The sequence below is a fragment of the Hydra vulgaris genome, chromosome 15 (genome assembly GCF_038396675.1).
Source record: "Hydra vulgaris chromosome 15, alternate assembly HydraT2T_AEP".
Classification (NCBI taxonomy): Eukaryota; Metazoa; Cnidaria; class Hydrozoa; order Anthoathecata; family Hydridae; genus Hydra; species Hydra vulgaris.
In genome coordinates this window covers 6,803,318-6,828,160 of record NC_088934.1, presented here as the reverse complement: position 1 = coordinate 6,828,160, position 24,843 = coordinate 6,803,318, and the positions used below count along the sequence as shown (strand labels likewise).

The following is a 24,843-nucleotide window of genomic DNA, read 5'->3' as shown; positions in this document are numbered from 1 at the left end:
AAATTTGAAACTGTATCTAACTGAGGACATGAACTAAAAGTGCATATTTAAAAAAATATATATTTTAAATGCACTTTTTTTAAAGACCTACTAATGAATATTTTAAACACTTCAAAATTTTTTTTTCCAGCATGCTCTAAAAACTTATTTTTTCAAAATAAGTTTTTTTGAGCATGCTGGAAAAGATACAGTAAAAGAATGAGACTTTGCTGAATAGCGAGTCGAGAGAGAGTTTTAGTTAACGTAACTAGAGATGCTCATTTGAGCAGCGACCATATTTAATATAGTAATTGCAGAAAATAGAAAGAGTTGCATCTTTACGACGATGAAAGAGCTTGACAGATAGAGCGGGTCTAAATACGCTTAGAATGCGTTTTAGAACCTTGTCTAGAAGAAAAAGAACATCATAAGAAAAACCGGGTCTAATATAACAACAGTATTCCATAGAAAAGCGAATAAGAGATTTGTAAAGGTAGAAAATTGAACCAGGAGTGAGAAAATGGCAAGCAAGATTAAAAGGAACAACTTTAGCAAATGCTAGTTTAGCAGTCAATTGTACAAATGGTTTCCATAAGAAGTCAGAAGTAAACTATAATTTAAGAAAAAGTAGAGAAGAGGACTCAGTGAGTGGGTTACCGTTCATCAATATATGAATTGTAGACAGTATTGCAACAGTTGTTTGCAGTAAAGAACTGAGTTTTGTTGAAGTTAAAATTTACAAGCCATTGATAGTGCCAATCTGTTACAAAAGTGATATCAGATTCAAGATGTTCTAAGCGACTGAAAAGTAAAAACTTTCTGTCAAGACATCAGTGTAAAGTTGAATCATAAGCAAATAGAGCTACTTTAGATGTAAGGTTTCGAGAAGAGTTATTAATGTAGATAGGAAAAAAAACAGGACCAAGGATAGAACATTGAGGTACCCTAGAAGTTACTGTAAATGAAGAAGAGTTTTGGGCTTCTTGGAGATGCTTATAAAAAAAAAGCAAGTTGGTGGAGATTCTTATAAAGAAGAAGCAAGTTTATGGAGATGTTTATAAAAAGAAGCAAGTTTATGGAGATCCTTATAAAAAAGAAGCAAGTTTATAGAGTAGACCAGCTAAAACTACTGCCTAAAAATTTTGAGAACTAACTACAGAGAAGAACTTTTTTAAAAGCTTTAGATATGTTAAGAGCAATAGCTCTTACCTCCATCTAATTCACAATAAAATCTTTCAGTAACAGCAGTTATCAAGTCAGCCGTAGTGCAGGAGGATCTCGCTGACTCAAAAATATAACTTAGATGAAAAGATGCATATCTTTTCATCACAACTTATCTTTCATCAAAAAAACTTGTGATGCAAATTCTAAAATATTTTTTTTAATTTTGTCTGCTGTCAATTTGAACATTCAAATTAATTTGAATGTTCAAATTGACAGAAATTTTGACATCATAGTGCCCCAATTAAAACACCTGTAGATTGAGAACCCCTATCTGTAGATTGAGAACCCCTATCTGTAGATTGAGAACCCCTATCTGTAGATTAAGAACCCCTATCTGTAGATTGAGAACCCCTATCTGTAGATTGAGAACCCCTATCTGTAGATTGAGAACCCCTATCTGTAATTTAGTAACAATTAGCGCAAATGATTTTTGCTGATCAAACCTCAAAACGTTACTGATAACTGTAATATTCATTCACATTCATCATTTTCAAAAAAATAGTTAGATGTAAGTTTTACTATAAAAATCTAAAACTTTTTATTATACTTATTTTATTGTTACATTTTTTTTCATTTTATAGATCAAAATATTGATTTGCTATTTAAAGCGTGGTTCGAATTGGATTATGCATACCGTGATTTTAGAAACATTTTCTAAAATATAAACTACTGCCAAAATGAAAAAAAATGTTAAAAAAAAGTACAAAACCTGGTCAAAGTACTATCAGTTAGTAAATAAAAAAAAAACGTTTGAACTATTTAAACCCTATTTTTTACATTGTATTATATTTTTACATTATATGATTTTTGCCAAAGCAGTCCAGTCACATTTACTGCAAGTAATGAAACAAATGATGTTGCACAAAAATTTGTTGACAGCTTAGAAGAAGGTATTTAAAAATTTGTAGCATGATTCAGTTTAAAAAAAAGATGATATATACTCCTGAAAATAAAGATGATTTTAATGCAGCAACAGGATGTCACCGTTGTGGAAAAGATCTTGAAAATGATAAACCACGTGACTGCTCATAATGTTTGTAATTGGAATTATGTAGTTCCAGAATTCTTTCCAGTTAAACTTTACAATTTATCTGGTTACGATTGTCATTGTTTATAAAGAAATTATCTGGAGGAGAGTTGAGTTGTATACCAAACAATGAAGAAAAGTATACTAGCTTTTCTAGAAAAATTAAAGTTGGTGAGTTTATTAAAGATGGTAAGATTGTTGAAGATAAACGCGAGATTCGTTTCATAGACAGTTTTAGATTTATGCTTTCTAATTTGGAAAATATCGGAAAATTATATTCAGGTAAAAAATTAGATTTGTTACTAAGAAAAGGTGTGTACCAATATAACTGGGTTGGTTCTATTAATAAACTTTCTGAGACACAGTTACCACCAAAAGAATCATTCTTTTCAAAACTAAACGATGAAGATAAGTGATGATGATTAATCACATGCACAAATTGTAATTGTATGGAACGAGTTTAATTGTAAAGCATTTAGAGATTACCATGATTTGTACAACGTTTTAGATGTGTTGTTACTAACTGATATATTTGAGAATTACAGATGTTTTTATTAATTGCTATAAATTAGATCCTGCTTGGTATTATACATCAACAAAATTAGCTTGGGATGCAGCATTAAAAAAAACACAAATAAAATTTGAATTGTTGAGTGATTATGATATGAAATTGATGATAAAGAAAGGAATAAGAGGTAGAATTAGTATGATGTCTAATAGATTAGGAACTTTTAATAATAAGTACATAGGTGATAAGTATGACCAAAGCAAACAACCAACATATATACAGTATCTAGATGCTAATAATTTATATGGGTGGGCAATGAGTAAACCACTACCTACACATGGTTTTAAATGGATGGATGAAAATGAGTTAATAAACTGGAGATCAATTCCCTGTATACTGGAAGTTGATTTAGATTACCCTGAAAATCAACATGATGATCATAATGATTATCCACTTGCACCCAAAAGAATAACTGTTGATAAAGTTGAAAAATTTTGAATAATAAGAAAAATTATATAGTTCATTATGAAAATCTTAAATTTTGTGAAAGATTAGGATTAAAGATTACAAAAACTCATAGAGGTATAAAGTTTGAAGAAAGTGAAAACATTTAACTAAATACAAATCTAAGAACTAAAGCAACAAATGATTTTGAAAAAGACTTTTTCAAACTTATGATCAATTCAGTATTTGGAAAAACAATGGAGATTATTGAAAATTATATTGATATGAGGTTAGTTAAAGGGTATTAAATTAGCATCTCAACCCAACTATGACAGGAGAACAGTATTTGATGAAAACTTAATAGCATTACACATGAAAAGAAAAAAATTAAAGTGTAGCAAACCAATTTACTTAGATATGTGTATATTAGATTTCAATAAAACACTAATGTATGAATTTCACTACGATTACATAAAGAATAAATATTCTGATCGAGCAAAACTATTATTCACAGATACAGATTAGCATACGAAATAAAGACAGAAGACTTTTATGCAGATATTTCACACATTAGCATATGGACACTACAAACTAAAAGAAAAAAAACCCAATAATTTATAGGTCAAAGAGGCCGAAGAAGTCAAAGTGGCTAAAAAAGTCACATTGGTCAAAGAGGCCAAATAGGCCATAAGAGTTATTTTAGAAGAAAAAAAAACAATAGTTTATAATTAAAAATGGAAAAGATTAATAACAACTATAATTAACGTATCAAACTTGAAGGAATAAAGTTTTTAAAGTATTTTAAATAAAATATGAAAACTTTCCATAAAATATATTTTTTTTAAGGACAGTCATCATTTAGAAAGTTGTTTCCACATTAAAAAGTAACTAGAGGAACATGAAAATCATTAAAAAAAAAATTTCATAAAATTTATAACTATTAAACATATCTTTTATTTTACATTTAAAGTGTAAAAGAAAATTTACTGTTTTTGTTTTAGAACCACTAACAAATTTTCAATGCAGCTAAAAAACAAAAAATAAATCATTTTAAAGGTGCATTAGGTGTAAGAGATGAATTACCTAAAAATACACAAAGAAAAGAATGTGGAATATTAAATACTGGAGATTTCATTGCATTTCCTGGTATAAAGACGGAGATAAAAAAAACTTTTTATCTGGTTGGTGGTGATTTTCCAGAGTCAAAAAAGTTTTGACTCTTATGGAGAACCACCACCATTTGAAATTGTTAATTATTTAAAAAGTCTCTTTATTATAATAGTGAAAGACTTAAATTTGGAAATACTTCATTTTGTGGACACTAGTAATGTTAACATGAATTTATTAGAATTCATGTTAATATTACTAGTTGCATTATTTTGTCCATCTCTCCTAATAAAAAGTTACTAGCTTGAGATGTTGTTAATCCATTTGAGATGTTGTTAATCCATTTGTTACTTGTTTTGTAATATTTTAACTAGACTATAAAAAAAAATTACCTCAGATTATTAATAATATTCTGAAAATCATATCTCGTTTTTTTAAAATAAATAGATTTTTAAAAAACGAGATATAATTTTCAGAGTATTGCAATATTATAATATAATGCAACTAGTAATATTAACATGAATTCTAATAAATTAATAAATGTAGCAGAACCTACTAACTCAAATGACGCTGCTACAAAAAATTATGTTCATAAAATAATATCTATTCCTAGCATTTTAGAAATAATACCAAATTCAAGTTTAACATACCTTGGAGTAAAATCACAGACTCTTGCACCATATACAGGTGCTGATGGATCAGCAATTTTTATTCGAAATGGTGGTCCTGGTATTCTCAGAAGATTATGGTTAGCAATTAAAGGAACAATTATTATTGGAAGTGTACCAGGTAATGTATTTATTAAAATATAAGCAGATATTACACTTTGCATAGGAGATTCATCTTCTTCAACAGATAATACCTGAATAAATACTATACCTTTAGCCTGTGATATTTTGTTAGCTTCTACTTGTTGGTGGACAATTTTATACAAACTCTTTACAAGGTTGTAATGTGTTTACTAATAATGATTTAGGAGGATACTTTACACTTGATTTACCATTTAAAACCAATCTAACAATTTAATTGCTCAATAAAACTGGTTATACACTAACATATCGGTTACAACCTTTGATTACCTAAAGTCCATCAATACCACAACCAATTTCATCTCCTAAATTATACTCATCAGCATTTAGATATATGAACACAACTTATGATAGAGAATATATATTATTGGATGCTATAGGAAATGGTAATGGTGCTTATTCACAATATATTAGAATGAATGTTATTGGTAGATTGGTGGGAATCAAGAGTACGCATGTATGACGCACTCAATTCTCCTGTAAATACTAACTCTGTTATACAACCTTGGACGCTGTATAACTATAATAATTATACAGTACTTCCTGGATATGATGTTGAAATGAAATACTTTTAAATTAAATGTTATTAAATGTTTTTACTGCTCATCTGGTTGAGAAGATTTTTATCTTTATTCATGGAAAGGTGCTAACACTACCTCATTTAATAATACATCAGCTGGACTATTGTATCAATCAAAAGAAACAATTGATTCTACAACTACTATCTCATTTTAAAGAAATTATACCGATTCCATGCCTAGTGTTGCTAATGGAAGAAGATTAGTGGTTACATTGAACTCTGGCAATAAAAAAATTGGACAATCTGGAAGTTTTTATGTTTTAATAGGACAATTTTACTATTATGCGTAGTTATATTACATTTACGCTTAACTTAAAAAATTGAGCTATATTATATTTACGCTAAATATTCATGAGCCAAATATTATAAAATTAATTTTATAATTTTGAAATTTTTATATTTTTCTTTATATTTATACTTTATATTACTTTATTATTGGCTCAGGAATTATGGTTAAGATAATGGTTGAAATGAGTTAAGAAATTATGGTTGGGTTTATGGTCTAAATAAATTAAGAAATTATGGTTACGACCATAGTTGAAGTATGATGTCAGATTATGGTTCGGTTTATGGAGGTAAAAAAATGAGCTAGATCCGGCACTTCTATTACTTAGCATAGTGTAAATACTACCTATTATCGTGAATAAATATCAATTAGCACCTTATGGAAATGAAAACAAATTTTTTTAAATTGGCAAGATAAAGGATGAAAAATGACGAGCTCGTCATTTTGTCCCGTGTATTATTCAATAAACTATGATTATGATGCTGAAGTTGTTGAACAAATAAATAATAAATAATTAAATAAGTATTCGAAAATTGTTATTATATAAATTTAATAACAGAACAGAATTCAGTTTTCTTAAATATAAAATGAACTGCAAATACACTGAATATTTTTTGAGTTAAATAAAACTTGATTATAATTGTTTATCAATGGTTTATATATTTATATTTCAGATATAGTTAGAGACTATAAGAAAAAATCCTCAAGAGCTATGGCTTTAAGTGAGCTGAAGCTACACTTCGTCGCTGCTTGAAAAACAAAAAAAAAAATGTGAGGATAAATAATATAACTTTTATAAGGGTTTAAGATTTATATTTTAATATTATAAATTAAGTGATTTAAACTTTTGATTTATTTAAACTTTTGGTTGTAATCATGTTATTTAATCCTTATTCAAATATGATAAATTTGAGTTCTGAAACTTTTTTTTTACTAGAATGCTAATTTTTATTTCAGGAAATTCCGGTTCATGGAACCGGAATATCCTGAAACCAATTGCTGCACAGCAAGAAGATTTAAACCCCTACTAAACAGCAATGGGCAAAATGTTTTTGATGTTCAAATACCAGGAACGACTATCAACTAGGAAAAATTAAATCACAGCAGTCAAGTTTTCTAATTACAAACCGAGGTCTATCAATATGGAATCGTTTCCAAAATAAAAATATTAAAGACCTAAAAAGCATTTCATCGTTTAAACAACAAACTAAAATGCATCTCCTTAATTCCTGACATATATATTATAGTTTACAGTATTTGTTTTCAGATTTTTTAAAATATTTTTCTTTTTATTTATTTTTTATTTTTTTCTTCTTATGTGTTTTAATTTTATTAAATTTTTTATTTTTCTTTAAAAATTAAAGTGTTTTTTTATTTTTATTTCAATAGTGAATAAAGGGGCTCTATGAAAAGGTTGTGATGATAAACGCATCATCCTTACCTTCTTTGAGTCCCTGACTGATTATAACAGTATATATATATATATATATATTATAAATTAAAAAGATTAAAAACGTTTTTTATAAAGGTTTTTTTATGTTTACGATGTTATTTATTTTATATGAAAAATTGTAATATTGTTTAATCAGCGAAATAAAAGTTAAATAAATAATAAATAAATAATAAATCCCTATTTACGGTCAGACATAATCATCCAAACTTTTCCATAACAAAAAAATGATGTTGGGTAATGTTTATAGTGTCGTAGATGAATCAAACAACAATTTATCATATTTTAAAAATTAGAATAAGATTAATACAAATATTTACTTTTTAAGAGTCAAAACTTATAACTACATGTGGATCGATACCATCTATCCCAAGTATCATGTTTTACGGTAAGAAGAGTCGTCATGGACTATTCCCGCCCGGCATCTTTACGTTGATTCAACGTTGAAATTTTAGTTGATGAGGTTGTTCGTGGGGATTCGCGCATTTTTTAGTTTATTGCAGATTGCTAAAACAAATTCGACAAAAAAATGATAGTTCAAACCGTTTAAAACTAATTTTACTGAATTTAAATTTAAACCTTGCAGTTTGTAAACAGCGGCGGTTTTAAGCACAGGCAAAGCAGGCATTTGCCGGTGGCCTCGCGCTCAGGTGGCCTCGCATTTTTTTTTCTTAGTACAAGTAATATAAAAAAATTTTCTTAGTACAATAAATATAAACAACGAAACTCATTTATTAAAATTCAATATAATGTATGCGTACAGTATTTTTATAAACAGTATTTTTATAAAATATTCAACTTTACATATACATCTATTATTATGTATGTAGCAATTTTTTTTTGCGTTATACATAATGCCTGGCAACCATATGAAAGAGTATGCGGTTTCTAGTCTCATATACATTGACAATGACTGTGACAAATATATCTTTGCCCATATACACCTACACGTCTCAAAGGCTTTTTCTGTTTTTCCATCCTCCTAACTGAATGACTTTTTGTTTGTTTGTTTATCTATTTTATATAATATTGTCTTTACATTTTATATAATATTGTCTTACATTTTGGCTTTTGATTAGACTCGACGTTACAGAACTTACAACAAAGACTGATTTTTCTTTTACTAATTTATCACATTTACATACTACTTTTATTATTTTACATTAATGTTTTCATGAGGACGCTTGTTCCTTCCTTCTGACTTTGAGTCTTTATGCATTTTATGAGTTGAGTTCTTTATGTACATTTTAATATACAAAATCCTGGTACGTTTTTGGTTTTATATTGAAAAGATTTGTGGTTTCTGTAGTATTATATTTGTTTGACGTCGCTATGCCATTTTTGTCTTCATTAACGACCTTTTCATTTTTCCTGACAACAATTTTGTTTTTAGTTTCTCGTTTGTTATAGTTTGTTATATTGCTATAGCTATAGTATGATTGTTGTTGCTATAAAAAATGTTTTGTTATGATTGTGTGCGAGTTACAATTTTTTGGTATAATGTAAGTATTGAATAATGTAAAAAACCAAATTAAAAACTCATAAAAATTTTCAAATTAAAACTCATAAAAAACTATTTACGTTCCACTATGGGTCAAGACCGCTTATCTGCATTAGCTTTAATTTCCATTGAAAATAAAATAAGTCGGTCCTTGGACTGTTCTGATTTAATTGATGAGTTTGCTTCTTTAAAAGTCAGAAAGGTTATTAGTGCATCTTTATCCAAAATAAAAAAAATACTTAATGTACATTTAAAACCTATGTGCGTTTTTTGTTTCGTTACGTTCTAATAAATATCCAAAACACAATAGAACACAAGAGTTAAAAACTCAACTAATATAATAGAAAACTTGCCTATGGCCTCGCATATGGTAAATCCGCCACTGTTTATAAACTTAAATTTATTTACAATAAATTTATTATTGACAAAATACATTAAAGCGAGTATTTTTATTTATTTAAAATACTCGCTTTAATGTATTTTGTCGTGCATCAAGGACCTAACAGACAAATAAGTACATAACTTTGTTTTCCTCTGTGTCATTATAGCAGTCTATTTACACTAATATTATTATTTATATTCTTCCCTCCCTCACAACTATTTTCAAAAGTATCTTACTTTTGCTTACTGATTTCAGGAACTTTTTATTTACCCTTTATTATACGTTCTTCAAACACTTACCCGCATCATTTTCATCAACCAATCATCTTAGACTTTTATCTACCAATTGATTGGCACTTTTATTTACCGATCGCATATACATCTGTTGAAATTTAACTCTAAGAGCATATTCTCTATTGTTTCTGCTTTTCACCGTTTTACCACAACATGCGTCATAGATCATCGTGGTACACTTTAGTAAACTTTTACATGCGTTTATTATCTGCTCATTCGCGTTGCACAAACAATCCACTTCAGTATCACAAATTTCAAAACTTGTTTCTATTTTTCAATCAAGATATGGTAAGTTACATGTTCAATTTTTATTTCATTTTGTATTTTAATTTATTTTTTTACTATTTGTAGTTATTTTTTTAAGAGTATATAATGTACGTTCTATAAGTTACGTTTGGGTAGAATTTGTTAGTATAAGTACAAAATAAGTACTCAGCACTTATTAGGCTGTTTGGTATTATTTTAAGACTACCTCCTGTGTAATAAATTCTACTAACTTTCCTAAAAGTATATCAGTACGTATTTTTTTAAATGGAAGAGTGTTAGGGTGTTTGGCTTTACAGTAGTATGCCCTATCAAATGTTACAACATAAGAAGGCTTTGACGTCATAGAGGTGGGTTTTACTTGCTTGTTTTGAGGATGATATCCCGACGGGGGTTTCTAAAAATGAGCATTAAAACATTAGAAACATCATATACCAGAGTATTGATTCCTTATAAGGGTCAATACTATATCCATTTCCTGATGAGAATCTGGTATTATACTACATAATTTTCAATTTTATTTAACGCTGATATATTTTTATACTCTTTCTTTAAGTAAATATGCGCACACTCTCCCTATTATAATTAATGTGTGTCTTTGAATTTTTTGTGGTACATCTGCTATATTGTTGTGCTTTATGTTTAATAATTTAAGCTATTTTGTTATATTGTGTTAATTGGTTTATCACATTATGATTACCGCAACGATGGCATTTATTAACAGTTGTTTTGGTTTTTGTAAAAAAATTTTGTGTATTTATCTAATGGATTCTAATAGTTTTATTTGGGTGTTTACCATTTTTTGTCTGTGGCTGACGAGTTCGTGTTGCTTGGTGGTACACAGATTTATTCAGTTTATCGCTGTTTGTGAATATAAACTAAATGTAAAACAAATATTTTTGCTATAAAGCTGCAAATTTTTATAATACAAATTTATTAAACAATCAACTAAACGGTTAAGTTATAATTATATCTGCATTAGTATAAAACAAATAACTCCATGTTAACGGCATTTATTCTTATTTAATATAAACTAAGCGTTAAAAGAGTATTTTCAGTACTAGGGTATTAATTATAGTTAAATGTTAACTAAGCATAAAACATAAAGGTGAGTTTCCACTCATCCGTTTTTCTGCTGGAACGGGATGGGAAAGGAAAGAATAATCACGTGAGCATGCGCAGTTTTACTTCGAACAAATTAAATTTTATAATGCGCATGCCCACGTGATTATTTTTCCCTTCCTTTTCCCGTTCCCGTGAAAAAACGGATGAGTGGAAACTCGCGTTAAAAGTCCATTTGGAGTTGTTTGTATTTTTAAAATGGAATAAATATAAAAAATACAAACAACTCCATTAAAATGGTATACATTTTTAAATGAATAGCTTCGCTATAACGGTATAAATTACAACTTTATTTTAACTAAGTATTAAGTAATCATAATACGAGTTACTCGATGAAAACGGTATAAATTATATTTATATATAAACTAAGTATAATACAAATAACAACACTTGGAGGGCATACAGTTTTAAAAACGAATAATTTCACTAAAACGATATCAATAGTTAATTTGTATAAACAAAGTATAATGCGTATTACTCCAAGAAAGCGGTATAAGTTATAACTGTACATAAACTAGATTTAAAACGGTATAAAGTTTGAGTTAAATGTGAACTAGATATTAAACAAATAACCCCACTTTAATGGAATAAATTGTTATTAAAAATTAACTGTGTAAAACAATATTCTTAGATTAAAGGTATATAAAATAATAAGATATAAACTATGTAAAAAACAAATAACTGCAACGGTATACATTTTTGAATACTAACCACGCCATAATGCGGTTTTAAAATATAATTAAATATATTACTTAGTATAAAACAAATATTTACGGTCAAAGGCATTACTTTAAAGAATTATACATAAATATAAAACGAACATTTCCCCAATTATGATCAAAATTAAACAAAGTAAAAAGCGATAGAACAATAAAAAGTTTAAAACAAATATTTCCATTTAAAGAGTATAAATTAAATATGAATATAAGTTAAAATAAATTTAAGTTATATATAATAATAAAGGGTATATCTGAATATAAACTTAAGTATAAAAGATTCTACTAAAATGATTTACATTTTTAAAAAACAAGTTACTCCACTAAAACGGCATATATCATAATCTTTTATAAAATTAGATAAATCGAATAGCTCCATTTATATGGTATAAATTATAATTAATTATATATTAAATATAAACAAATGCTTACCCTGAAGGATATACATTGTGATTTAATATAAACTGAGAGAGTTTTACTACCATAATATAAACTAATTATAATTAATAAACTACTAGCAGTAAGCAACCCGTAATACGGGTTATTAGTAATTAAATCATTGCTTATAGTTAACGACAAAAAAAGACTACATTAACATAAGTAAATTTTTTTAAAAATCTGTTACACATAGCAGATACCATAAAAGGAAAGTCAAGTAAAGCCTGTCAACACCTAAAATAGAAATAAAAATTAATTACAATTTTTAATTACAAAAGTAATTAAAAATTGTAATTAATCTTTTGCATTTTATTGTTAGTAGAATTAGGATAATAATATAACAGAAAATATAAAGAATTAAAAAAATAGCTATAACAGCCCAGATCTATAAACACAAAACACAGAAACAATAACGCATAGCATAAGATTTTTGTAAGCACACATTACAGACATTACTATGTCTCTCCAAAATAATTAAAAAAGAAAAGATTATCAAAAGGCTAGACAATTTAACGTAAAAACACCGCCAAATAACACCACAAATTAATAAGATATTTTATCAACTAAAATACTTGTACTAAAGACTTTATTTTAGAATTTATTACAATATTGAACAATTATGGTTAAACAATTTGAACAATTATATCATAAAAAAGCAAGCAACTCGTAAAATATTTTATATACATGGTTATTATCAATTGTGGTATTAAGATATACGTAAGGGATCAGTAATTACATGTTTTATTGATGCTCCCTGTGCTAATTCTTATTTAACTCTCATCTAATAGAGAGAGAGAGGGAGAAAAAGAGAGAAAGAGTTTCCAAAGCAGCATATTAAAAAAAGTAAAAAAGTCACGCAATAAATAATATTAACTGGTTTTATTAAGTTACCAGTAAACAAGATTATTTTTACCTTTATTGATTGAAGTTCCAGCTTCTCTCTAACTATTGACTAATGATTAATAGAGTAAATTTCATATCATTAAATTTACAAAATTAAAACCATGGTTCAACAGTAAGCAAACTAATCAAGTGATGACAAAGGCAACTTAAGAAAAAATAGCATAATTATGTTTGAATTTATAAAAAAAATTAAAATCATTTTAATTTAAAACTGTTATTAACTGTTACTATAAGTAAAGTAAAATTCATTCCTAGTATTGTTCTAAAGTGTTTAAAATCAAATAAACAAACATTAACACTGCTTGACACTGAATTCTGGCAAGTAAGTTTTCTGCTCGCCAAGCAGCATTTTTTACATTTCAACAATGACTAATTTTTCTTTGCCTAGCTCTATCTCTTTTATTTGGACAACAATTATTTTTACCTATTATAATTTACACAAATTAATTCTTTGCCTATTATTAGCCACACATATATATATATATATATATATATATATATATATATATATATATATATATATATATATATATATGTATATATATATATATATATATATATATCTATCTATCTATATATATATATATATATATATATATATATATATATATATATATATATATATATATATATATATATATATATATATATATATGTTTATCAAAATTAATCAATATTTATTTACATCAATAAATTATAATTTAACAAAGAATCTAGACTACAATACACAATCTAAAAGTGTAAAAAATGAAGCAATATCAGTCAGTATATTTTACTCTTTAGTAATAAAAAAAATAAAGGAATTCAAGAGTATGTGTATATTAATATTTTCAAAGAGAAAATATTCATATACAGAGAAATATAAAATATACTAAGATATCGGCACATTTATGTATATAAACTTATTTGTCAACAAATTACAGACAGTTTTCCATGTTAAATACATGAAATATATATCTAATAAAGAATATACCCTACAAACTTACTAAAATCAGTACCAGTTTTTCTAAAATTTCGTCGAAAAATTTTTATTATTATTAACCCTTCTAATAATAAAAAATAACACTAAAGTGATCTGAAGTGACTAAAAATCAATTCATCTAATTCCAAACGCTCTATAAAATAGTTTTCAGCTCTTTCCAATTGCACTAAAATATAAAACAAAACTTGCTTAGTTCTTAAAAATCTGAAAACAGGAAAGTAAAAAACCTGGAACAAACATTTTTTAATAAAACTTCTATATTTAAACAAATTAAATTAAATAAAGCTCTAGGACTTCCTACATTGTTGATGGCAAAACTACAACACAGCATGGTCTAATATTATGATCATTTCCAAGGTCGCTTACATGTTTGTGGCATCATACTGCTCGCTTCTCTGTTTAGGTTAATTGTCTAATTATAAGTCTATAATTGTAATACTGAGATAATGTAGCCTAATTTCTAACCAACGTAGCACATTGATTATGCAAACCAGCATCACCCCTTGGAAAAAATAGAGAATAAATCATAGGATCTAAGTTGGCAGACATACTTGATATAGGTTTAAGAGGATGACCTCTTGGGTAAATAATAACTCAACTTGGAAGCAGGTGAAGCACCATCTTTGCAAACAAATAAAACTGCGACATCACCAAGTGAAGGGAGATTATAGCAACATCTATCTTGCTCTTCAAGTAAAGACACTTTTACAACTGAGCGACCTTCTATAGCTGCTCGGCGAATTTCTTCACCTTCCATTTCAGCTATGTTTTTAAATGCAGGAGCAATTGGGTTCTCTTCACTAATAATATTTTGCAATCGAAACATTAAATCATTTAAGCAAAGATCATTAGCACGTTGTCGCATTCTAAAATTTACAGCTGCAAGTGGATCATAGATAAATAGTTGACAATATGTCAGCGGAACATCTTGACTTGGCCTAAGATTACCTATACAATGAAAAACTTGACTTCATATTCTAAAACATGGCGGCCCATGATTCATTGAACTACAGCCAACTGGGGTGACTTCGGACAGCGGGGTGACTTAGGACAGAGCATTACTTATTATTCTACTTCAGTTTCTAAAACGTTAACTAAACTTAAAAGTGTTGTGTGGAACAAGCTCTAAAGAAGATATAAAAAAAACTATAGAAGATCACAGTAAAGGCATGAGTATTCGAAAAGCTGCTGATAAGCATTAAGTCAAAAAATCAACATTGCATGATCACATTAGAAAACCCACCTTAAAGGTTGGAGGCCAGACAATTATAGCAAAGCAGATGAGGTACTCATTGCTCAAATGCTAGAAGCTGTCACTGATTTGGATTTTCCTATCGGAAGATTAGAAGTCAGAATGGTGGCTTTTGATTTCCTCAAAAATCGTATACTGGGTATACTGTTGCAATTTGCAGATACCTAGAAATGACTGGTTAAATTCATTTATGAAACGAAACAATATTACTGGCAGAAATGCTTTAAACATTAAACGATCAAGATCAAAGTTAGGAGTAGAAGTGATAAATATTCATTGTTTTATCATTAATTATATGTGTATTTGAAATAGTTTATCAATAGTTTTTTTGTTCTTTTTTTTTTGTTATTTGAAATAAATAAAAATTAAATTAAGCAGCTTTTTTACATAGTTATACATTCATTTTAAAATCCTTGATGTTGAAATTTCAACTTTAAAAATCCCAAGCTTCAAGTGTCCGGAACGACCCCATTTCCCGATTTTGATTTTTTGATTTTCAGATCGTTCATTTATGCTAATACCATATTGGAAAGCTGAAAGCCAAAATTTCTTCATGTTCTTTATAATTACAGTGGTACGATCCACAAAAATATTTCCATTTTGTATTGATTTTAATAAAACAGTTTAATATTTTCTTCGAAAACTGTCTGTTGTCCGCTGAAAAAATTTACCCCGGTTGACGGTACATTAGCTTTAAATGAAGCAAAAGAAAGACAGACATTAAAATTTCGAATATATTTCAAAAAATTCAGATTGGCATTTCCATCTGCATAGTTTCCTTTAAGTACATCTTCTAAATCTTGTGGAAATGATGAAGGTTGCGACAAAACTACCTTTCTATTAAGACAGCATAAAAAATTTGTTTCATCAGGAAATTTCTTAGCACCACAATGCTGACAAATATAATTCATTTCTCCTAAATAATAATAATCTGGAATAGTATTACTTCTTGCTAGACAATGCATTCTTTCATATCTAGCAGCATTTCTAGCATTTTATCATTTTATTTATTAATTTCATCTCGCATAAGCCTATCTCTTTCATTTCTGCAATGATTATTTTCAACTTGTCTAACCAAGCTCTACTCATTTAGATTCAAACTATTTGCTGCTTGCCATGCAGCATTTCTAGCATTTTGTTAATTATTAAATTTATCTCACCTAAGCCTATCTCTTTTATTTCTGCGAAGATTAACTTGCTTATTAACATTTCCATTTTCTAAACTAATATCAGCTTCTAGCCTAATATCATCCATTTAAACTTCACTTTTAATTGAAAGTAGTAACAAAAATCTTAAACTAACCCTGAAGACTGTGATCTTTACTATAAAATTTTCTTTCTACTCTAAATAGCACACACAAATAATTTTTATAAATAATAAACTGTCATTTAAAATAAAATTGTACAATAATCTTATGACTTTATATTGAAAATCAATATACCTTAAAGCGAAAAGCTGTTGTGATTTACCAGAATAGTAGTTGTAAAAGATTATTATTTCATGTTAGCTTTTACAAAATAATTTATGCTGAAACATCATGATTCCAAAATATTTATTGCAAAATCATGTAGTAAACAGCATTAAGGACAAAAAATCAAATTGAGATAAAACAAATTGTATATATGGCAAAATAATTTGTCTTGGCTTATAGTGAATGATTAAAAGCAGTGATTTTAAATAATTATATTACCTATTTATCATTTTTAACAATAGACACCAACATGAAAGTAAGCCAAATGTCTATCAACTCAAAAGATAACAAAATAACAACATCACAACAACAACACTCAACAATAGTACACACCATAAGTTAATTTAATATGCATATAACATAACTTAAGTAACATAACATTCATATATAACAGAACATAAGTAACAACATTATGCAAAATGTTATTAAAATACATTATTATGCAATTTTAGAATAATTAATAATAAAGGCTTGAAAACACCTAAAAATAAAGCAGTAACAGTATGACACCAAACACTGTTGTGTACCCCTGTTATAAGTACATCACATAGCTTGCAAGGTTGACAAATCTTGCTCTACACATTTACCAAGTCATAGCACTTTGAAAACATGGAAACAACATAATATAAACACATGTACCAACTGTATATACAACAATTATATAACACATATCAACACATACACAAACAATAAAAACACGCTTTACATTATTATAAAAAAACATTGATAAAACAACTATAAAGCGCATATTACCACATACACATACTTATCAAAAAAGCGTATATGCAAACAATAAACATGAGCAAACAAAAATTTTAAAAATAACGCAAGAAAATTTGAAAAGATTCAAAGTAAACAAAATAAATATATACAAACAATACTCTTTAACTTCATTTTTTTTTCATGAGAACTGTAATCTTCATAAACAAAAATAAACCTTTACATGCAGTAACCTGTGACATGCCATGTCAGCGTTGGCACAAAATTTTAATTTATTTTTAATAAATTTTTTAAAAAAGAACAAAAATAGTTAATGACATCACAGATATTTCAAAGTAGTAACAACCAATTTTATGGAAATAGCATTAGTATAACTTTTTTGTTGCATAAAAAATAATTAGGTTTCATCCATACCCCTATTTTCCTCCTAAAAAATAAAATAATAAAAACTGCTAAAAAAAAAATAAAGCTAAAAGAAAAACTAAAACAAAAAAAATGTAAACGATTTAAAAAATTAATTGTAGTAATTCTTTCTACTTTATATCTCATAAAAACTTTTTATATATAACTATTTTCTATACTTACTTAAATATAATATATTTCTATACTTACTTAAATATAATATATATAATATGATAAATATAAATATAATATAATATGATAATATCAAATATAACGATGATTATTTATCTTAATATGATTCTTTATGTAATATTTCTAAACTAAGAAATCTTAATATAATAATAATTGAATTCCAAAAGGAAAAAGTTTTAACTCGCTTAAGGGGGTACCCCCCTCTGATTTTAAATCTAAGCATTTTTACAAATAATGATTATTGGTAACATGCTTATATTAAATTAAGAATAATGTTGCCATAGTAACCACAAAATACCCCTAAAATGACCAAAAAATGACTTTACGCCAACTAAAATACAAAGAAATTGAGTCATTTCTACCTTTCCATACTGAACCATAGTGTTGTTATAAGGCAGGTCTATGATATGAGTGGAACAGATATTTCATTAAATTATTCGCTTAATAATATCAAATCCTTTTTTATTATCATTGATAGAGGTGTAGAACTGATGAAGATAGTTGCAATCTTTTTTTTGACACTTAAGATATAATAAAGAAGATAAACCATGTCATTTATTATATCTCTCACCTAATGAGAGTGTGGGACTACCACATTCTGGACACAAAAAAGAACTTAAAACAGAAACCAAAACAGCAACATTAATGATACGATAACCAGATATACAAGGTTTCAAAACAAGTGTATCTTCTAAGTCTTCAACTTTTCAAGACGAAGCTGACAAATTAAGTGAGTTTTCATTATTTTGTTCCCAAACAATATAAATTAATTGTTGGCAACTCAATACTAACATTATCAGAAACACTATCAATGTTCACAGATTTATTAAGATTTCCAATAAATCCTTTCCTTTTACGGTGAGTTTGTGTACGTTGCTTCACTCGACTAATAAAACTAAGCTTATAAAATACTATAAAAAACACTAAAACTGATTTAAATTGTCGTACTTGATGTAGCAACCTTTACAAAAATTCTAGAAAAGTTCATAAAGAAGCTGTTTAAGCTTGAACATTACAATTATAACACACATTAGGGTTAAATAAAGGTAAAATGTAGGATGTATACAGTTAAACAAGTGCGTTGCTATGGCATTGCTAGAGATATCACGTTAAGATTTATTTAAATAGACAAATTAAGATAGTTATAGGTTAATTTGCTACTTTTAAAACAATTTTTATAATCATTCACAGGTAAAAGTAGTTAAAAACAATTTATTTTTTTTTGAAAATGTTGAAATTTTAACAGCCCCTTAAGAGATCTTTCTCAAATGACTGCGTGCATTTTGAGAACGCGCTCTTTCAAAGCCTTGTAACTAATGAAACAACGTTAAACGGTAAACGTTTTCTGTAACAATTATATTAAGATTGAGTGAATATTTTCAATGAAGCAGTATAAACAAAATTTAGATATAAACTATATATAAATTGAATATCTGCGCTAAAATGGTATACATTTCATATGACATAAGAGATATAAATGATCAGTGACTAGAATTTCTCCCACTTCACTCAATGCTTCTGTACTGGGCACCTGTCTAACTTTTTTGATCATTGTCTAACTACCCAGCGGGCACAGGACGTCCAAGGACGTCCATAGGACGTACTAAGTTCGTCCGTTCGTCCACGTCTAAAACGGACCTATTTAGACGTCCATAGGACGTCCAATGTTCGTCCGTTCGTCCAAGTCTAAAACAGACCTATTAAGACGAAACGGGTCGATTCTGATCCGGCCGAACGAACTATTTTATTTCAACCCACGTGTGTTTAAAGTAAAGTGATTCTCTTTAAAACTGAGATCATCTCCAAGTGGTGTTATTAAATTTTGCATTTATATATTATAATGGATTCGAAGCTTAGATTAACAAAAAGAAAAAATGTTTCTATCGATAAGAAAATACAAAGGTACGAGTGGGTTTTAATGTATTTTATATTTCAAGTAAATTTTTTTTTTTTTTCATGTCAATGTTTTGGTATTCAAATATATAATATACATTTAAATATAGTTATATATACTAAATATATAAAAATATTGTTAAAATTTATGCATGTATCTAATTATAAATATACACTGCAGTGTATATAAATGTGTGTATAAATGTATATATATATATATATATATATATATATATATATATATATATATATATATTTATTTAATATATATATATATATATATATATTAATATTATATATATTAAATATATATAAATATATATATACTTATATATATGTATATATATATATATATATATTATATATATATATATATATATATATATATATATATATATTAAATATATATAAATATATATTTATATATATATATATAATATATATATATATTTAATATAAATATATATATAAATTTGTTTTGAAACTTAACACTTAAATAATTATAGTGTTATAGCCATATATAACATAAAAAATATAAAACTTAGTAAGATGCAGCCATATAGTTGCTTTTTACCTATTTATAATTTTTGTATAAGTTAAATTAATAGATTATTTATGTTTAGTAGAAAGCGACTTGCAGACTGGCGAAATTCTAGAAAAGCTGTCTGTGAATTTTCCTAATCTTTTATTCTAAAGGAAGATTTTAAAAGTTCAGATTCTGAAGATTTAGAGAGTGCAGATAGTGACTCTGTATGTAAATTTGCTGCAGATAATGTTATTTATCCAAATGTAACTAGTGCCTTAAGGCCAACATTTAGTAATGGGGTACTACAAAAATATGTTTTTTCTTCTGATTCAATTATTAAAAATCAGATAGAGAGATTCACAGATATTAAAGATGGTGATCAGGAAGAAATGTATGTCTTTAACAATAGTGATATTGAAAAAGAGCCATTTGAAACAAATATTTTTCAAAATGAAATAAAAAACTGGAGTTTAAAACACAACTGCACAAGGCAATGTACCAATGATTTATTGACAATTTTAAATCGTCATGGGCACCAGGAAATGCCAAAAGATGCAAGGACACTTTTGTGTACAAGAAGAGTTGTGAAAACAGCATCTTTAAAAAATGGAAATTACATTTATTTTGGCATAAAACAAGGTATTAAAAATATATTGCAAGTTCAAGACTTCAACTCCACTAAAATTAATCTTATATGTAATGTAGATGGTCTACCACTCTTTGAATCCAGTGTCTACCAAGTTTGGCCTATACTTTGTCAATTTGGACATTTTAAACCATTTGTTGTTGGATTGTATGGCGGTGAAATAAAGCCACGTGCTTCAGAATTATTAGCAGATTTTGCAGAAGAGTTAAAAACTTTCAAACAGCCAGAAGAAATATTTGGTAAGATCTTTAATATTTCTTTGTTTGCAATAACATGTGATGCTCCTGCTAGGGCACTATTAAAAGGCACAGTTGAACATTCAGGATACTATGCATGTGAGAGATGCAATTTGCGTGGTTTTTATGTTCATGGTCGTATTGTTTATGATAAAAGTCACGAAACAATTGCAAATAGAAACAATGCTGATTTAAAAGTCGGATTATACTCTCAACAAGATAAAGATGGTCGGTGCCATCATCATACACGAACTCCACTGTTTGACATTGAAGGTTTAGACATGATTCAGGATTTTGCTCTAGACTATATGCACTTAGTTAATTTAGGTGTTATGAGACGTATGTTATACTACTACAAAGGTGCATATTCCCAAATATTTGATGGTCGTTTATCAACACCTTATTTAAAAGAGATTTCTCATTTACTCACTAATTTAAATGGAAAATTGCCATCAGATTTTGTGCGTCAAACGAGGTCTTTAGAAGATGTAAATAGGTGGAAAGCCACAGAACTAAGAACATTCTTACTTTATGTGGGTATTGTTGTCTTAAAGGACATTCTCAATCCTAAAATGTATAAACATTTTCTTAGCTTATCTTTAGCAATCCGCATGTTGTGCGAGGAGAGTAATGTTAATAGGAGAATATATTTGAGCCATGCTAAAAAACTTTTGGAGTATTTTGTGTTTAACACTCATGAACATTTTGGTGACACATTTTGTGTCTACAACGTTCACTGTCTTCATATAACAGATGATGTTGAACATTTTGAAAGCAGTTTGGACGAGATTTCTTGCTTCCAGTTTGAGAATTTTTTGCAACATTTAAAAACATTAGCACGAGGTAAACAAAACCCTTTAGTAGAACTTGCAAAACGCCTAAGCGAACATAAATTAGATGATCCACGTAAAGAAAAATTAATAACTAAAATTGATGTTTCTAAGAATGCTTGTTTCATGACGAAATATTTTGTTGTTTTTGTTAAAAACATTTTACCAAACGATCAATTAGTTTGTGAAATCTACAAAAAGAATCGTTTAAACAATTTCTTTGACAGCTTTGTAGAATCTAAGATACTTAATATATACTATATCAAAAACAAAAATTGTAGTCTAGCAATGCAAACAATTAACATGCATGACTTACTTAGAAAATGTGTGTGTATTCCATATAAAAATAACAAAGTTGTAATATCTTTATTAAATAATGTGAATTTTTGAAATTGCATATTTTTTTGTTTTTTATGTATTTATTGAAGGTTTATACATTTTTTAACTATGAAGCTAATTTCTAGAATCATATATGTTTTACAAAAACATAAAATTTATCCTCAAAACAATTCAAAATATACAAGAGTTACAATTTTGCATTGATATATTGTACATAATAAATAGTAAGTTTAATTGTTATGACTTATTTGCTATTTAGTTTATAATTATCTAAAATTGTAGGTTGTACAGTACTGTTGCAATTAAAGAAGATGGTATTGACACTAAGACAGTAGTACCTACTCACTGGGTTAATGCAGAAGAAATATAGTATACTATCCTCCACGAGGAAAAAAAACTGTGGGTGTTTATTTATCTGAATGGGCTAGTCCAGAACCTGGCTGGCAAGAGTTTATGTTGTTAGAATTTATTTTGGAGTGTGGAAGTTATGAAACATGTCAGGCAATGTTAAACTTTTTAACTGAAGATGAAAATGATGATCGTCCTGGTAAGTGTATCTATTGGTTCATTTAAAAACTGTTTGCATTTTTTTTTTGTCAGATGATATACTGTTATATATTTTGTAATAAAGATAATATTTTCAGAAACTTGCTTGTGTAGTTTCTTTGTTCAGCAAGGTTATTTTTTCACAGTTATAGGCTTGAGATAAGGTTTTAACAAAAATTACACAATAGTTACCCCTGGACCTTGAAGAAATTAGTATAATAAGAAGAAAAAATTGATAAAATAAGACCAATGCAATTTATGATAATAATGTATATAGAGCTTTAATATGTTGGGTATTTAATTGGTGTGTTCTGGGATTATTTAATTTTTTATTCTATTTTTTTTGATTTTATAGTTTCAAATATACTCAACCCAAAGGAACGAGTTCCAAGTCCAAATTTGAATGTTTTAAAGTGCACACCATCTGGTTCTTCATCACCAATTCAAATGGGTGTGCCACTTATATCTCCATGGAAAAAAAGTAAAGTGGGCTGTGTAATACAGCCAAGACCAAATGAAGATTTCCAACGATCATTGGATTTAGAATCGTACCACTTTAACAAAAATCCAACATCTTTCAAGATAGGTGATGGTGGTGTTTCATTTAAGGAAATGACAAATAAACGTAAGTTTTTGCATGGTATTAAGGTTTGTGATGATCTTTATTTCTCTGCTCTTATAATCTTTCTCTTTTAAAATTTTAAAAGCTAATTTTACCTCTAGTTTTATAAATGTTTTTTCCTGTTGGCTTCAATACAAATAAAGAATTTATATTTAGAGTTTCAGTATGCCATGCTAATAAAACTAGAATTGTTGCAGCAAAATCAAATTAAAATTATGGAGCGATTGGACAACATGGAAACACAACCAAAAAGTGGTGCTACTGATGTGGGTGTCATAATTACAATCCCACATAAAGATATTAAGTGTTTTAATGAAGAAGAGGAAATTCTCAGAGCAAGTTCTAGTGCTATGAAAAACAAGGTATAAACATTAAACTTTTCAGGAGTATATTCTATATACTATTAAAACAGGTGATGACCACAAATAACATACAACAAAGTTGTATGTTATTTATGTTATTTGTGGTCAACTCTAATGAAACAGGAATCTATTATGTTCCTGATGATTATTCAAGTAATGTTTCTTGTAACGTTAGTATATCGTGTTTGTGAAAATGTAAAGGTGCAATATAAAATTTAACTTTTACGATATTAGATTTTAGAACTTATTAGATTTAATAATTTAACAATTTCTCAGATCACTCAAATCAAAGCCATTGGTGGTGCAACACCACGCAAAACTGTGAAAAATGTTTTAAACCAGTTAATGGTGCCACAAGTGCAAAACTTATTTAGTAAAGATGGATTGAAAGGCAAGCTAAAGTTTACAGCTACAGAACATTACAAGTGTATTAAAGGTTAGGCAATGATTGTATTATGCATTCCTAAGTTGAATTAAAAAAAAAAGTTATTTTTATATTTACATATAAAAATAAAAAATTGTTTATATAAAAACCATTTCTTTGTTCAGAAGACTAACAATTGTAATTTACTTTTTTGTTTGTTTAGAAGGCTTAGTATCTGAAAGAACCGGTTATGATGCCGCAACTATCGAAGCCCTTGTTGGCGATTTATTGAAGCGGGCGTTGCCGAAAGTAAAAATAGTTAACGATGCTGACGTTGACGATGATGACGAAGAAGAAGCAACTTAAAATTGTTGCTTTGTAAATTTATTACTTTTGAAAGTAAATGCTTTTTACATTTTTCAGTTG

At 27.6% G+C, this 24,843-nt stretch overlaps 1 protein-coding gene across 1 annotated transcript; it reads left to right on the top strand.

Annotated features, from left to right (window-relative positions):
• The first annotated feature begins 19,760 nt into the window (after positions 1-19,760).
• On the top strand, positions 19,761-24,835 carry LOC136091377 (uncharacterized). The gene is made up of 6 exons (XM_065818856.1): positions 19,761-19,955; positions 22,806-23,070; positions 23,425-23,694; positions 23,848-24,053; positions 24,330-24,489; positions 24,641-24,835. Exons 2-6 carry the CDS (start codon positions 22,977-22,979, stop codon positions 24,781-24,783), a joined length of 873 nt encoding a protein of 290 aa, XP_065674928.1. The 5' UTR covers positions 19,761-19,955; positions 22,806-22,976; the 3' UTR covers positions 24,784-24,835.
• The last annotated feature ends 8 nt before the right edge of the window (positions 24,836-24,843 follow it).

Coding starts and splice junctions, on each gene's coding strand:
- LOC136091377 (XM_065818856.1), top strand. CDS start 22,977: ATGTTGTTAGAATTTATTTTGGAGTGTGGAAGTTATGAAACATGTCAG. Junction 23,695..23,847: donor TAAGGAAATGACAAATAAAC/GTAAGTTTTTGC, acceptor ATTTATATTTAG/AGTTTCAGTATGCCATGCTA. Junction 24,054..24,329: donor CTAGTGCTATGAAAAACAAG/GTATAAACATTA, acceptor ACAATTTCTCAG/ATCACTCAAATCAAAGCCAT.